General features: G+C 41.2%; 1 protein-coding gene across 1 annotated transcript in view; it reads right to left on the reverse strand.

Moving 5' to 3' along the window:
* NEK6 (NIMA related kinase 6) overlaps positions 1–15,718 on the reverse strand; it is a 194,516-nt gene that overhangs the window by 53,098 nt on the left and 125,700 nt on the right. The window contains exon 7 of the mRNA XM_018568178.1: positions 12,391–12,498. Coding sequence (XP_018423680.1) covers positions 12,391–12,498 — 108 coding nt within the window. The remainder of the gene's footprint in view (positions 1–12,390; positions 12,499–15,718) is intronic.

Raw genomic sequence — 15,718 nt, forward strand, 5'->3', positions numbered from 1 at the left:
ATTCATGCAAATAAAAATGTAAGAAATAGTTTACTACCAAGTATGGTTTACTATAGAATATATGCTTCGGAATCCAACTGTATGCCAGCCATGTCTGTGTTAATATTGTTCTACTTATGTGGACTGTAGGATACCCACCACTTATGTTATGGAAATAAGAAAAGAAGGAGGTGATCTGTAGTCCCAACACACTTCCTCTCCCAGGGTGACAATGCCATAGATACAGTACAGTGAGAGAGTGCTGTCAACGTATGAAGGAAGTGTATTAATGGTAGGGTCATCACATGAAAATAAAGGGGGGAAAAGGCTAAAAAAGAAAAAGCAGCTACCACATCTAACAACTGTTAATTTGCAATATATTACATTTTTGGCATTGAGTTTAGATACACTTTAAGGTCTGCAGATACTGGGAAATATGTATTGCCAATGTGAATTAAATGCAGGACTTCAGCTCAGATGTGAACAGAGAACACTGAAAACAATAGAAATCCTCTGTTCGAGCGTTGTAGAGTCTAGCCCTTTCAGCTACAAAACGCCTAGGTGTGAATGAAACCTTAAAAAGCAAAAAGTAGGGAGGAGTTTATTCTCCTGGATTAAGTATAGCTACAACTCATTTTGTGGTTTAGAATAATAATTGATTTTTTAGTTCAGGAATCTTTCTCATGTTTTATAATCCCCAACATAGCTAATGCTGAAGTAAATCCTTAACACTGAACATCTTATTTGCCCCCTTTTGGTCTGTTAAATATACCTTTAAAGCTAGTAGTAGTTAGTCACACGCAACTGAACTTGAGTGACTGTTCGATTTGAAAAAGAGTCTAAGAAGAGAACACACAAAAGAAGCACCGCTCCCCCACAGCTCAGGAAAGGGGAGCAAACCCTCGCTCCAATATGAGCCCACACGAACAGAAGAAAAGCTGGCCACACACCAGACTCTACTGCGATAGGTCATTGAACTCTCTATGACTAAGCCTATAATTGGGTGAAATGTGTCAGTGGGGGCAGGACACCAGTGATGTGGTATAAGCTTCAATAAACTATACCAAATGAATCCGGTGTGCGGACAGCTTTTTGTGTTTGTATAGAGTCTAAAAAAATGAAATAAAGTGGTTTATGAATTACTGAGGTTAATTCTTTTAGCACATAAGTGTGGATGTATTCTAGGCCAGAAGGAATCTAATTCAGCCATAAGTGAACCTCTTAATGTGTAAGGCTAGTAAGAGTAAATGGGTAGCACTGGTTACCTTTCTGCGCTATATAAATACGCATTTTAGAGTTGAATCTTATCTAAATCCAAAAACAAAACTGTGATATATTGCAGCTTACCCGTTCTTAGATGTGGTGGCTCCATTAGTTTTGTTTATCCACATTTTTAATTATTTTGATCTTGTGATTCTGCCAGCACCAGACTTCCTAGGATGGCAAAGCAGGGGAGTGCTGGCAAGGTATCAATTTGTTGGTGGGAGGGCCTTTTGCACAGACACTGTTACTTTGCCCTGAATAAATACTATATATATTAGTATATACTGTAATACATATATATATATATATATTGTGACATAACCCAAGGCCTGGTAGTAGAGGGTGTCTATATTCCCCCAACAGTGTCCATTCCACAGTTTGCATGTAGCGCAGCAGGGAGAGAAGCCAGTCCAGAGTTTCTGCCTGTCCCACTAAGGCCTCACCTGTACTTAATGACCAGCACCAGGTAGTCTGGGGAAATTAGTTGGAAGTGAGCTAGAGAGTGGAGTGACCAGCAGCAGTAAGGGATACTGCAAACACTTATTTCTATGAAATTGAGAGGACTTATCTCAAAGAGGACTAAAACCTAATTTGAAAGGTCATTATCGCATTCAAGTTGTGCCTTTTTTTTGTTTGCTTATTTTGCCTGTTGTGCCAGATCTATTAATAAAAAGACAAAGGGCTTCTTTTTTTTTTTTACAATATTGCATCATTGTGTGGTGTTTCCAACTGTGAAGACTGTGTGGTTACAGATCCCAGGTCACTATATATACACACACACACACACACACAGGTATTAAGGATGCACCGAAATTTTGGCCGCCAAAACATTTCGGCCGAAAATTGAATTTTTATTAAATATTGGAAAAAAAAACGTAATTTTAGCTCTCAGCCTTTCTAGGTCAGTATAAAGATTTTGCTTTTTATCCCAAAGACTATACAAGATCAATTGCCAGTAGAAAGAAGATTTTTACATCAGTTTTAGGGACAGGTTAACAGTAAGTGTAAGATACATGAGGTAGTAATAGCAAAAACAAAAACACAGAATATACGGGTGATTTTCTTGAATCTAATACCTTCCTCCGTTTGAATTAGTTACTAACAAATATTTTGGTCCAGGGTTTTGAGCCAACTGACCTTGGAGGTGTGAGACTGAACATGATAGACATTATTGTTTTTTCAACCTTATTTGCTATTCAGGGAAAAGTGACGGCGTCTGCACATAACCCACCCCCTGGTATATATTCTAACTGAGATTCGGCACCTTCCCACACCTCCAGAGCCCTCACTGATGGAGTGGGCTTCCAGGTATCGAAAAGCACAAGACCTCCTTTATGTGACAGTGTTTAGGCCAGAGCAGCCAGTCACCAGGCCTAAATACATGGGAGCGAAAGGGGGTGGCATGCCATGAGACCAGTTGATACCATGATACTATTAGACAGGCAGTGATGCTGCAGCAGGGAGGCAGTGAGGGAAAGTAGCTATGTAAGTACACTTGCCTGGGGGTACGGGCAATGTGCAGACATTGTACATTTTTCCATAAATTGGCATAAAGTGACAACATCTTTTTAAGTATTAAATAATGGTCTAACATTTGATTTATCAGACATTTGTATTCTTGGCAATGCAAACAGCCATTCTTTGTAGTATACCAAAATAATTTTTGTAAGTTTTAGAAAGTGGATCCATGTTTCAGCCTTTTTCTTGTAGTAACATATAGTCCAACAGTTTGGCACACACACAAATTTTGCTTGGCAGACCAAGTCCATCCATACCAAGATATATATGGAGGCCATCATCTATGTTTACTAAAGTCTCTATAGAGAAAACTTAATACCGTTAAAGGGCATTCCATATTTAGTGGATTTGTTTGAAAAGGTGAACAAACCTGAAAACACTTTTCTTGGCAACATCAGAACATTAATTAACCAATTAACATTAACCAAATAAGTTTCCACCGAGCAACTTGAAAGGAAGGGATTTTAGACTGTAGACTTGCATCTGATCACCCTGGTGCTCTAAGAAGCCAATAAACCCATTTTAAAGAAGAAAACATCAATTTTCAGTGTATGAAACCAAATATTCTTAGTTACTTGCTCAGCCACCACGTCAAAGAACGGGTAAGCTGCAATATATCACAGTTTTGTTTTTGGATTTAGATATGATTGAACTCTAAAATGGTTATTTTTTTAATTTGTCTAAACCAGTGGCTGATGCCTAATGCATAGCGCTGGTAACCAGTGCAACCCATTTACTCTTACTAGCCTTACACAGTAAGAGGTTCACTTATGGCTAAATTAAATTAATTCTGACCTAGAATACATCCACAATTATATGCTAAAAGTAAAAACTTCAGTAATTCATAAACCACTTTATTTCATTTTTTTAGACTCTTTTACACTCTATACAAACACAAAACTGTCCGCACACCGGATTCTTCTGGGATAGTTTTTTATAGCTTGTACCCCATCACTGGTGTCCTGCCCCCCCTCTGACGCTTTTCACCCAATCACATGCTTAGTCATAAAGAGTTCAATTACCTATCCCAGTGGAGTCCCGTGTGCGGCCAGCTTTTCTTCTGTTTGTGTGGGCTCATGTTGGAGCGAGGATGTGCTCTCAGTGGCAAACACCCGGCTGATTCCTTTCCTGAGCTGTGGGGGAGCGGAGCTTCCTTTGTGTATTCTATTCTTAGTCTCTTTTTCAATTCGAACAGTCACTCAAGTGCAGTTGAGTGTGACTAACTACTATTAGCTTTTACTGATATATTTAACAGACCAAAAGGGGGCAAATAAGAAAACTTAGTTACTTGCTCAGCTGATGCTCAGTGCCTTAAGTTGCCAGGACTCAAATGATCTTTTACTGGCTTCTTTTCATAGCATCCACCCAAGATACCCCAACAAATGTGGACATTAGCTTTCTGAAAGTCAGAGCATAGGCACATACCTGCATTCAACATGGAGATGACTAGGCCTCTGACTAGATTACACAAGCGCTGAGAACTGTACTGTAGGATGTAGGTGCATCCTCTGAATTTTAGGGCACCATGAAAGGAAGGAAAACCTATACGGTTAAGGTGCCTTTTTTTCTCTGTAAAAGTGTTTGTTTATAGCACTATTTTTATCACAGATCTACTTTAAATCAAACATTATTATTTGAATAACCTAAGTCCCTGCAAAGAAGAGAGTAAATACTTCTCTCACTGCCATGATGACAAACTGCTGGTCTATTCAGAAACTGACACATCTGGGAGTATTGACCTCCTGTGTCCCCCGCTGTGCTTAATGGTTGCTCCTGCTGTTGCCTACCTCACTACTTTGTCCTATAGTAATGTTGGGGTTGGTTGGAGGAACCACACTTGAATATGGGAATAGCAGGTCAACACTCGAAGTGTAGTTTTCTATAGCAACTTCTTTATGTCACAGAAGCATTCAAGTGGCACAGGCAGCGAGATAGTAAGTATTTGTTAATGTATTCTATGTAGGAACATTTGTTATTTCAAGTTTTATCATCGCAACAAAATCACTTTAGCCATTAACCTCCCCATTGTTAATTATGATCCTACCCCACTGGTATGTCCAAACATAGTTACAATATGTCCTTCTGAAATGTTAGATACGTCTCACTGGTGTATATAGTTTCACATATATTGTTTACATTTACTTATACCAAAGTGGAGTAGGATCACTAAAGTGTTCTTTACCTCAAGCTTGCTTATGACTTAAAGGGAACCTGCCATTCTTTTGCTTTTCTTCGAAAGCTCGTTTTCAAACATGACATTATTGCACAATGGAGCCAGTACATGTGTGTGCTTCTAATTGGCAAAATCCCTGCACCTAATGCCACCTATATCTTGTATATGGTTAATTGGTCAGTGGCACAGCGCTATGAGTCTTTGGGTGTATTTTAACAAAGATCAATGTGTAAAAAACAATATATCCGTGAATCTGTGCAAAACATAAATTGTTGCTTAAATCAATAAATCGAAATTTACATGAAGTGTGTTGCTATCTTCTTTATACAATATGCAAATACGTGATAAATTTATGTGTAAAACACTATACATAAAAACGTTTTTTATCGTTCTTTTAGAGGAAAAACGTGTGGTTTAGAAACTGAATCTATAATCCTGTGGGAGTGGATCCACCTGTAATGCTATGTGCAGTACAACATGATACTTGTATATGGTGCTGACAGTTTGTTACCAGGTTGTAAGCCTCACCCACTTTCTTGGTCCACCATAGCCTTGATCACACACATCAGAGCATGACAGGTATTGCTCTGCACACGGTCATGTAAAAAGAGGTTTGATCTCTGAGAGAAAACTGATGAGTCTGTCTGTGAACATTTATATAAAATTCAGATTAAAGGAAAACTTTCAACTCTGTTAATGTTTCCTGGACAACATTAGGAGAAGCTCTTTGATTTTGTGTCAATATAATAGTTTATAACAATATAAATATTAATAGCATAGTGGTCATAGGTGAAGTATCTTGCTGCTATGGAGGAGCTGTGATACCAGGTTTTGTCTTGGCTCCTAACAACTAATGAAGGGAGTAGCAGGAGTTTGAAGCTGGGCACTTCATGATTTAAACGCAAGACAACTTTTATTTTTAATGTCGGAATCAAAGTAATGGCAGTGCTTTAAATTTCTAACCCACACTAAAAAAAATAACATCTCCACTTTCTTATGTATTCATAAAACAATGTGTTTTTAGCACCAGTTTACTGGACTAATCACCAATATGAGGACTGGGCAAGAGGTAGAGGTACAGTTGATAGCATGGCTATAAAGCATATATCTTTTTTTTTTTTGTAATGTCTTGTCTAGTTGGCGAGCCAAGGATACAAAGACAGTGACTTGTAGGACTCTAGTTCATTCTCATTAATATAATAAGTGCAGCTGTCGCACAACATCTCATCATTAAGTGGACACAATCATATTTTGGGCTCCTGCCGTCTGACATGATTTTAACAGAGTCTGATATGTTTTTAATATGATTTTTCTAATATTTATTCCAATCTACATAGACACATAAAGAGACAGCATGTTGCAATGCTCAGTTATTGTTTAAAATAAGGGAACCTGTCCATGAACATCCATCTAGGTTTACTGGCATGTGTAATAGATAGAACACTCCATTAGCAGCTTACTTTAGTGGAGAAAAAGCCATAGCATCTTTTGACTCTCTAGCTTTCATCGGTTTACTGCTCTGTGTTGATAGTGCATGAAATATTGTTGCTACATCATCATAATAACCCTTTCATTACTGGTGGCACTTTCAAGCTTCATTATCTGGTCCTTTAAGACCAGAGTGAAGTCAGTTAGAAGGATTTTTACAGTCAACTACAGGGAAAATGTACGACTCCTTTGTATGCTCACTTGCTGCCTTTTTTTTGTTTAGGACAATTGTAGAAATTTACATTATTCTTATTCTGTTATCTACATCTTCATCAACATGTTATCTCCAGCTGCAGATAAATAACAGCTGAAACTTGGCACTTAATGAGAAATGCAAGACCACTGTAGTTTTGTGTTTTCACTCGATTTCAAGACTTACCATAAATCCATTGCAAACACAGACGGGCTCTTTAGTCTCATTAATTGAAAACTGTGTTGTGTAAACCTCACAGAGAGCTGAAAGCAATTATGTCAGCTTAGTCTATGGCAGCGTTTCTCAACCTTTTTTCACTCAAGGCACCCTTAAAAAGTATGCAAAATCTTGAAGCACTCCAGTCTGAAATGCAAAGGGGGGCCCATGCAAAAACACACAAGTGGTGTTCCTCCCTTTGCATTAAAGTCCTCCCTTCAAATCAGGAGCCCTTTCACATGAGAGCCCTTCTTTCAAATCAGAGCCCCCCCCTTTCACATCAGAATTCTCCCTTTCTCATCAGAGTCCCCTTTATCTCAGAAGCCCCCTTCACATCAGAAGCCCCTCTTTTACATCAGTAGACACCCTTCACATTAGAAGCTCTCCCCTTTTACATTAGCGTACCCCACCTTTCTTATCAGAAGCCCCCTTCCCATCAGAAGCCCCTCTTTTACATCAGTAGACACCCTTCACATTAGAAGCTCTCCCCTTTTACATTAGCGTACCCCACCTTTCTTATCAGAAGCCCCCTTCCCATCAGAAGCCCCTCTTTTACATCAGTAGACACCCTTCACATTAGAAGCTCTCCCCTTTTACATTAGCGTACCCCACCTTTCTTATCAGAAGCCCCCTTCCCATCAGAAGCCCCTCTTTTACATCAGTAGACACCCTTCACATTAGAAGCTCTCCCCTTTTACATTAGCGTACCCCACCTTTCTTATCAGAAGCCCCCTTCCCATCAGAAGCCCCTCTTTTACATCAGTAGACACCCTTCACATTAGAAGCTCTCCCCTTTTACATTAGCGTACCCCACCTTTCTTATCAGAAGCCCCCTTCCCATCAGAAGCCCCTCTTTTACATCAGTAGACACCCTTCACATTAGAAGCTCTCCCCTTTTACATTAGCGTACCCCACCTTTCTTATCAGAAGCCCCCTTCCCATCAGAAGCCCCTCTTTTACATCAGTAGACACCCTTCACATTAGAAGCTCTCCCCTTTTACATTAGCGTACCCCACCTTTCTTATCAGAAGCCCCCTTCCCATCAGAAGCCCCTCTTTTACATCAGTAGACACCCTTCACATTAGAAGCTCTCCCCTTTTACATTAGCGTACCCCACCTTTCTTATCAGAAGCCCCCTTCCCATCAGAAGCCCCTCTTTTACATCAGTAGACACCCTTCACATTAGAAGCTCTCCCCTTTTACATTAGCGTACCCCACCTTTCTTATCAGAAGCCCCCTTCCCATCAGAAGCCCCTCTTTTACATCAGTAGACACCCTTCACATTAGAAGCTCTCCCCTTTTACATTAGCGTACCCCACCTTTCTTATCAGAAGCCCCCTTCCCATCAGAAGCCCCTCTTTTACATCAGTAGACACCCTTCACATTAGAAGCTCTCCCCTTTTACATTAGCGTACCCCACCTTTCTTATCAGAAGCCCCCTTCCCATCAGAAGCCCCTCTTTTACATCAGTAGACACCCTTCACATTAGAAGCTCTCCCCTTTTACATTAGCGTACCCCACCTTTCTTATCAGAAGCCCCCTTCCCATCAGAAGCCCCTCTTTTACATCAGTAGACACCCTTCACATTAGAAGCTCTCCCCTTTTACATTAGCGTACCCCACCTTTCTTATCAGAAGCCCCCTTCCCATCAGAAGCCCCTCTTTTACATCAGTAGACACCCTTCACATTAGAAGCTCTCCCCTTTTACATTAGCGTACCCCACCTTTCTTATCAGAAGCCCCCTTCCCATCAGAAGCCCCTCTTTTACATCAGTAGACACCCTTCACATTAGAAGCTCTCCCCTTTTACATTAGCGTACCCCACCTTTCTTATCAGAAGCCCCCTTCCCATCAGAAGCCCCTCTTTTACATCAGTAGACACCCTTCACATTAGAAGCTCTCCCCTTTTACATTAGCGTACCCCACCTTTCTTATCAGAAGCCCCCTTCCCATCAGAAGCCCCTCTTTTACATCAGTAGACACCCTTCACATTAGAAGCTCTCCCCTTTTACATTAGCGTACCCCACCTTTCTTATCAGAAGCCCCCTTCCCATCAGAAGCCCCTCTTTTACATCAGTAGACACCCTTCACATTAGAAGCTCTCCCCTTTTACATTAGCGTACCCCACCTTTCTTATCAGAAGCCCCCTTCCCATCAGAAGCCCCTCTTTTACATCAGTAGACACCCTTCACATTAGAAGCTCTCCCCTTTTACATTAGCGTACCCCACCTTTCTTATCAGAAGCCCCCTTCCCATCAGAAGCCCCTCTTTTACATCAGTAGACACCCTTCACATTAGAAGCTCTCCCCTTTTACATTAGCGTACCCCACCTTTCTTATCAGAAGCCCCCTTCCCATCAGAAGCCCCTCTTTTACATCAGTAGACACCCTTCACATTAGAAGCTCTCCCCTTTTACATTAGCGTACCCCACCTTTCTTATCAGAAGCCCCCTTCCCATCAGAAGCCCCTCTTTTACATCAGTAGACACCCTTCACATTAGAAGCTCTCCCCTTTTACATTAGCGTACCCCACCTTTCTTATCAGAAGCCCCCTTCCCATCAGAAGCCCCTCTTTTACATCAGTAGACACCCTTCACATTAGAAGCTCTCCCCTTTTACATTAGCGTACCCCACCTTTCTTATCAGAAGCCCCCTTCCCATCAGAAGCCCCTCTTTTACATCAGTAGACACCCTTCACATTAGAAGCTCTCCCCTTTTACATTAGCGTACCCCACCTTTCTTATCAGAAGCCCCCTTCCCATCAGAAGCCCCTCTTTTACATCAGTAGACACCCTTCACATTAGAAGCTCTCCCCTTTTACATTAGCGTACCCCACCTTTCTTATCAGAAGCCCCCTTCCCATCAGAAGCCCCTCTTTTACATCAGTAGACACCCTTCACATTAGAAGCTCTCCCCTTTTACATTAGCGTACCCCACCTTTCTTATCAGAAGCCCCCTTCCCATCAGAAGCCCCTCTTTTACATCAGTAGACACCCTTCACATTAGAAGCTCTCCCCTTTTACATTAGCGTACCCCACCTTTCTTATCAGAAGCCCCCTTCCCATCAGAAGCCCCTCTTTTACATCAGTAGACACCCTTCACATTAGAAGCTCTCCCCTTTTACATTAGCGTACCCCACCTTTCTTATCAGAAGCCCCCTTCCCATCAGAAGCCCCTCTTTTACATCAGTAGACACCCTTCACATTAGAAGCTCTCCCCTTTTACATTAGCGTACCCCACCTTTCTTATCAGAAGCCCCCTTCCCATCAGAAGCCCCTCTTTTACATCAGTAGACACCCTTCACATTAGAAGCTCTCCCCTTTTACATTAGCGTACCCCACCTTTCTTATCAGAAGCCCCCTTCCCATCAGAAGCCCCTCTTTTACATCAGTAGACACCCTTCACATTAGAAGCTCTCCCCTTTTACATTAGCGTACCCCACCTTTCTTATCAGAAGCCCCCTTCCCATCAGAAGCCCCTCTTTTACATCATTAGACACCCGTGTTGCTATCTTCTTTATACAATATGCAAATACGTGATAAATTTATGTGTAAAACACTATACATAAAAACGTTTTTTATCGTTCTTTTAGAGGAAAAACGTGTGGTTTAGAAACTGAATCTATAATCCTGTGGGAGTGGATCCACTCAGAAGCCCCCTTCACATCAGAAGCCCCTCTTTTACATCATTAGACACCCTTCACATTAGAAGCTCTCCCCTTTTACATTAGCGTACCCCACCTTTCTTATGAGAAGCCTCCCTTCACATCAGAATTCCTCCTTATATCAGAAGACCCCATTACATCAGAAGACCCCTTCACATGACTCCTTCTTCATATGACCCCCTTTTATATTGGAATTCCTCCTACCATCAGAAAATGTTGATCGATTCAGGGCACCCTAGTTAAAAAAGACTGGTTTAGGGCTGGTTCACACGATTAGGTGCCGGAAGGCACTGGATCGCATCCCAGACGGCTCACTGTGTTCTGGGGTGGGAGGGGGCGTGGTGATGCATTGAAGTCAATGGCACCACAGCCACACCCTCTGGCCGCAGTGCGATCGCTTGCACTGTAACAGGTGGCATATCAATGCCTGAATTCCGGTCCGGTCTGGTGCCATCAGAAAAAATGCTGAATGCACTATTTTTTCAACCCATTTTCTCTGAGCTCAGCATACCTCTGTTACTGGACAGGGACACCTCTCTGTCACTCTGCTTTCTCATCATCATGAACTAACTGGCTCGCTGTACTGCCCTGCTGTACATTATTATTACTATACTATATAAACTATTACAATACAGGATATATATAGCACCAGCAGTTTTCCTAGTGCTTTACAATACTGAGGGAGACCATACCATTAACAATACAAATTCAGTACAGGAGGTAGGAGGGCCCTGCTTGTGAGGGCTTTCAATCTAGTAGGAGGGGCAAGTGACACATACTGTAGGTAATAACTGTTTGGGATGATTTAATGGAAGAACTGAAAGTATTGTTATAACAAGGTGGAATAGGGCTCTATGAAGAGATGAGTTTTCAAGAATCGCCTAAAGGTAGACAGAGTAGGGGATAGGCGGACATATTGGGGTAGAGAGTTCCAGAGGATGGGAGACATTCTGCAAAAATCCTGGAGGCGAGCATGCGAGGAGGTGACGAGAGCAGGAGGTCTTGGGTGATATTTTAAAATGAGGTGGGTGATGTAGTTTGGGGCAGAATTGTATATGGCTTTGAAGGTTATTGTTAGTATTTTGAATTTTATACGTTAGGGAAGTGGGAACCAGTGGCCGATTGGCAGAAGGGGGTGGTGGACACTGATTAATTTGTAATGTGGATGAGTCTGGCAGCAGTGTTCATGATGGACTGAAGGGGGGGACATGGACTGCAAGAGGCAGATATTAGGCCAAATTCAGGTACTTACATTACTTGTATTTAAAAATACACTTAATGGTATATTATTGATTAAAAAACAGTTCACATATATTCATTTCAACATTATATTTAGAGATTCAATAAAATCAAATACAAATGATTTCTGTGATCTAAACCGTGCACACATTTCCCAAATACTGGACCTATACACCAGTTTTTGTATGTTTTTGTTAAGAACACTCTGTGCATTTGGATATTTCTATTGTGGAAACGCCAATTATTCAAAATATTAAGCTGCAGCTTAGAATTGCAAATTTCTTTCAAACGCTTAGGTAAGTGTTCAAGGGTTGTCACTTTCCAGTAAAATTAGGGAGTTGTCTCTGCGATAACCATTTTCACATAATAAGGAGCACAGACTTCCAAAGCAGCAAATGCACCATTGCCCATCCAAACAGTTTGCCAGATTTGGGTACACATATTTTGACATGCAGTGAATAAACACAGAAAATAATCAACTTCATGTACATGAAATAAACTTCATAAGTTAAAGAAAAAATGTTGGATTATGGTGAAGTCTGTACTGTGAAGGGGATCACTAAGGACCTTATGAGTAGTGCAAACAAGAATAAACATGATCGGTTAAAAATGTTGCCAGTGTTAAAATAAGTAAGAGGAGATAGAAGATAGTGTTTTACCCAAGGAATGTGCCGCGGTGGTCTTGGAGCTGAAGAACCGACCAAGTCCAAGGTCTCCTAATTTCACAACTCCGGTTGCTGTTATAAAGACGTTTGCAGGTTTTATATCTGTAGGTAAGTAGTAAAGATTAGTTTAAAATAACCATGTTCTGTAAAAATAATATAAAAATTGTCACCTGGTACAGCTGCTTGGTGTGCCTAAGGTAAAAAATATATATAAAATATATAAAGAAATCAAGCATTAGTTCCAGTAACAATGCCATGGATTTCTCCCCTACCTACTTTGTCTTCCCTTTTTAAAAAAAAAATCCTGATTGTTTCTGTAGTATGATCTTTACAATAAAACTCGTGGGCACAGATCTATATCAGGTACATAACATAGCCTGAATACAACAGTTGCATTCAATAAGGGTAAAGACAAGGATGTTTTATGAGATTCGTAGAAATGAGGCAAAAGCAAAGAAACATGGAGCTTGGGTAATACAGTTCAATGGCAGCTATAACCTCCCCCACATAAAAAAGATACATTTATATTAAATTGTATACCAATCAGCAATAATATTATGACCACTGAGAGGTCAAGTGAAAAACATTGATTTTCTTGTTATAATGGAACCTGGAAGTGGGTGGGATATATTAGGCGGCAAGTGAACATTTTGTACTTGAAGTCGATGTGTTGGAAGCAGACAAAAAAATGGGCAACTAAGGATTTGAGTGAGTCTGACAAGGGCCAAATTGTGATGTCTAGACCCTTGGTTCTCAACGGGTGTGTCGTGACCCAAAAGTGGGTCGCGACCCCTTGTTCAGAGGGTCGCCGCATGCCTTCCACTTTTTTAGGCGAGAGGTTCCTCAGCCACCCCTTAGAGCAGCACTGTCAGTTCTTACGCCAAGCAGCCATTCAAAATATGCTGCCCTGTACTGAGTGCCAGCTTGAGGTGGGGCTATGGCTGCGAGGGAGCTCCACTTATACGTGCATTGCTTACAGCTTCCTTTCAAGTCCTATAGAGGAACCTTGTCCAGGGTGATGTCACATTCTGGCTCCGGAACCTCTACAGTGCATGCAACGGAGCTATACAAGCAATGCACATATGGATGTAGCTCCATCAAAGTACAGCATCCGACACTGGACCCCAGGCTGAGGATCCACTTCAGTTGTCAAAAGTTAGGGAGACTGGGTGGATCTTAAACATTTTTAAAAAATTAATTTGAGTGTGTGTTTGTCTGTGAGATTGTGTGTGTCTGTCAGTGTTTTTGGGGGCCTGTTTACACTAGTACAGTGCCATATTTGCACAGCCCCATGTGACTAACATACTGTACTATGCAAAATTGTACCTACAGTGAATTCTGGTGTGGGAGGTGTGTTGCATGGCCATTCATTTGAATGTCACCCCAAAGGCACCACCAGTTTGATCGCTTGCACCAGAACGCGTGGTACCGCAATGCCGTGTGTTCCAGTGCAATTTGGGTCACGGCTTAATGACCGAGGACAAATGTGGGTCCTGAGGTGACACAGGTTGAAAACCGCTGGTCTAGACGACTAGATCAGAGCAACTCCACAACTGCAGTTCTTGTGGGATGTTCCCAGTCTGCAGTAGTAAGGACCAAAAGTGGTCGAAGGAAGGAAAACCGGTGAACTGGCAACAGGTTCATGGGCAGCACGTGGGGAGCGAAGGCTGGTCCATGCGGTCTAATCCAATAGATACTATAGCTATAGAGTTACTGTAGCTAAAATTGCTGAAAAAGTTAATGCTGTTTCTGATAGAAAGGTGCCAGGACAGACAGTGCATTGCAATGGGCACGTGAGCATCAGAACTGGACCACAGAGCAATGGAAGAAGGTGGCCTAGTCTGATGAATCACATTTTTTTTTTACAACATGTGGATGGCTGGGTGCGTGTGTCACTTACCTGGGGAAGAGATGGCACCAGGATGCACTATGGGAAGAATGCAAGCTGGTGGAGGCAGTGTGACCTCGTTGCCAAAGAAATAAAAGTGGAAAAGAATACCCCTAAACTGCCTGTGAATTGTTATACTGAGATCCTTATATCATGCAACTTTGCAATTTGGTACTAACTTTTCAACAGATATTGATCAGGTAGTAAAGTACACACACTATGAAGCACTGCTCAATAAGGGGACACATTAAAGTAGTAGTAAACTCTCAAACTTGTTTTCAATAACGAATCTTGATCAAACAAATATACATGTTGTCCAACAAAGTATTTCTTTATATTTTCACCCAAACATTACAGTCATTATGTTTCCAAACTGCTGGCTACAACTCTTAGTTCTGCTTCCCTGAACTTCCTGTCCAGTACAAAGGGAAGGGCAGTATCCAGTAGCTGTCAATCTACTAGCTTGGAGAAGAGGGAGGAGCAGTGGAGTGGCTTACCCTGCTGTGTCTATGTGTGAAGACACACACAACTTACTAGCACACACAAGGGTTGCTCCATAGGACCCTGCAAGGGAAAGGAGCCATCGAAGACCATCAGGGCCAGTGCTCAAGGGCACAGCTGATTCTGCAGGAAACTAAAATTTTTAAGCATCAAGGAGCAGCATCCATTGCAACGTTAATAGTTAATAGTCTACACAGGCTAAGGTAAGCCTCTGAGACTGTAATCTGACATCACAATAACTTCAAAAAAGCAATGTTACACTGACCAAAATATTTGTCCTTTGCTCAGCACCATTCTAATTCTATAGGAGAGAGCAGGCTTGGAAACAAACCACTCTAGGCACTTTAAGACCATTACAAGCTTAATCAGGTAATGTTCACAAAAAAGGGGAAGTCATGTGTCCCAATGCCCTAAACACAACATGAATTCAAAACTCTGATCAATGCTTTTGTATTCTACACTTCATAGCTAGGCTGTGCGAAGACCTTCAGCAAGGAATCAAAACACATCATTCTCTGACAGTTTCATCAGGTCCAATCAGAGCTAAGCTTCAAAGACTGGATGAAACAGAAATGTTCAGAGGTAACAGGATGAACAGACGGTGGCAAAAAAACAAGTTTCTTAACTAGCTAAATGCTGGTGACTTGTGACAATTTAGTGCCCAATACCAGGACAGCATTAACAGCTTTAATGTATAATATACAGTCAAAATAAGAATCTTTATTTTGAATATTATTCAGTGATAAATACAGAAAAAATGCATAATGGATTTCATCAATAATCTTTTTTCCTTTTTTTTTTCCTCCAATGTTTTGCATTTCGCCATAGGTCTTTACCACATTTTAATATCTGTGCAAACAGACAATAAAATACATTTCCAAAAAGCAAAGAAAAAAAAAGTTATTTATTTTTTATTTTTGTGATTATGATGAT

Source organism: Nanorana parkeri, unplaced genomic scaffold (assembly GCF_000935625.1).
Source record: "Nanorana parkeri isolate BGI_ZX_2015 unplaced genomic scaffold, ASM93562v1 scaffold1151, whole genome shotgun sequence".
In the NCBI taxonomy this organism is placed as follows: Eukaryota; Metazoa; Chordata; class Amphibia; order Anura; family Dicroglossidae; genus Nanorana; species Nanorana parkeri.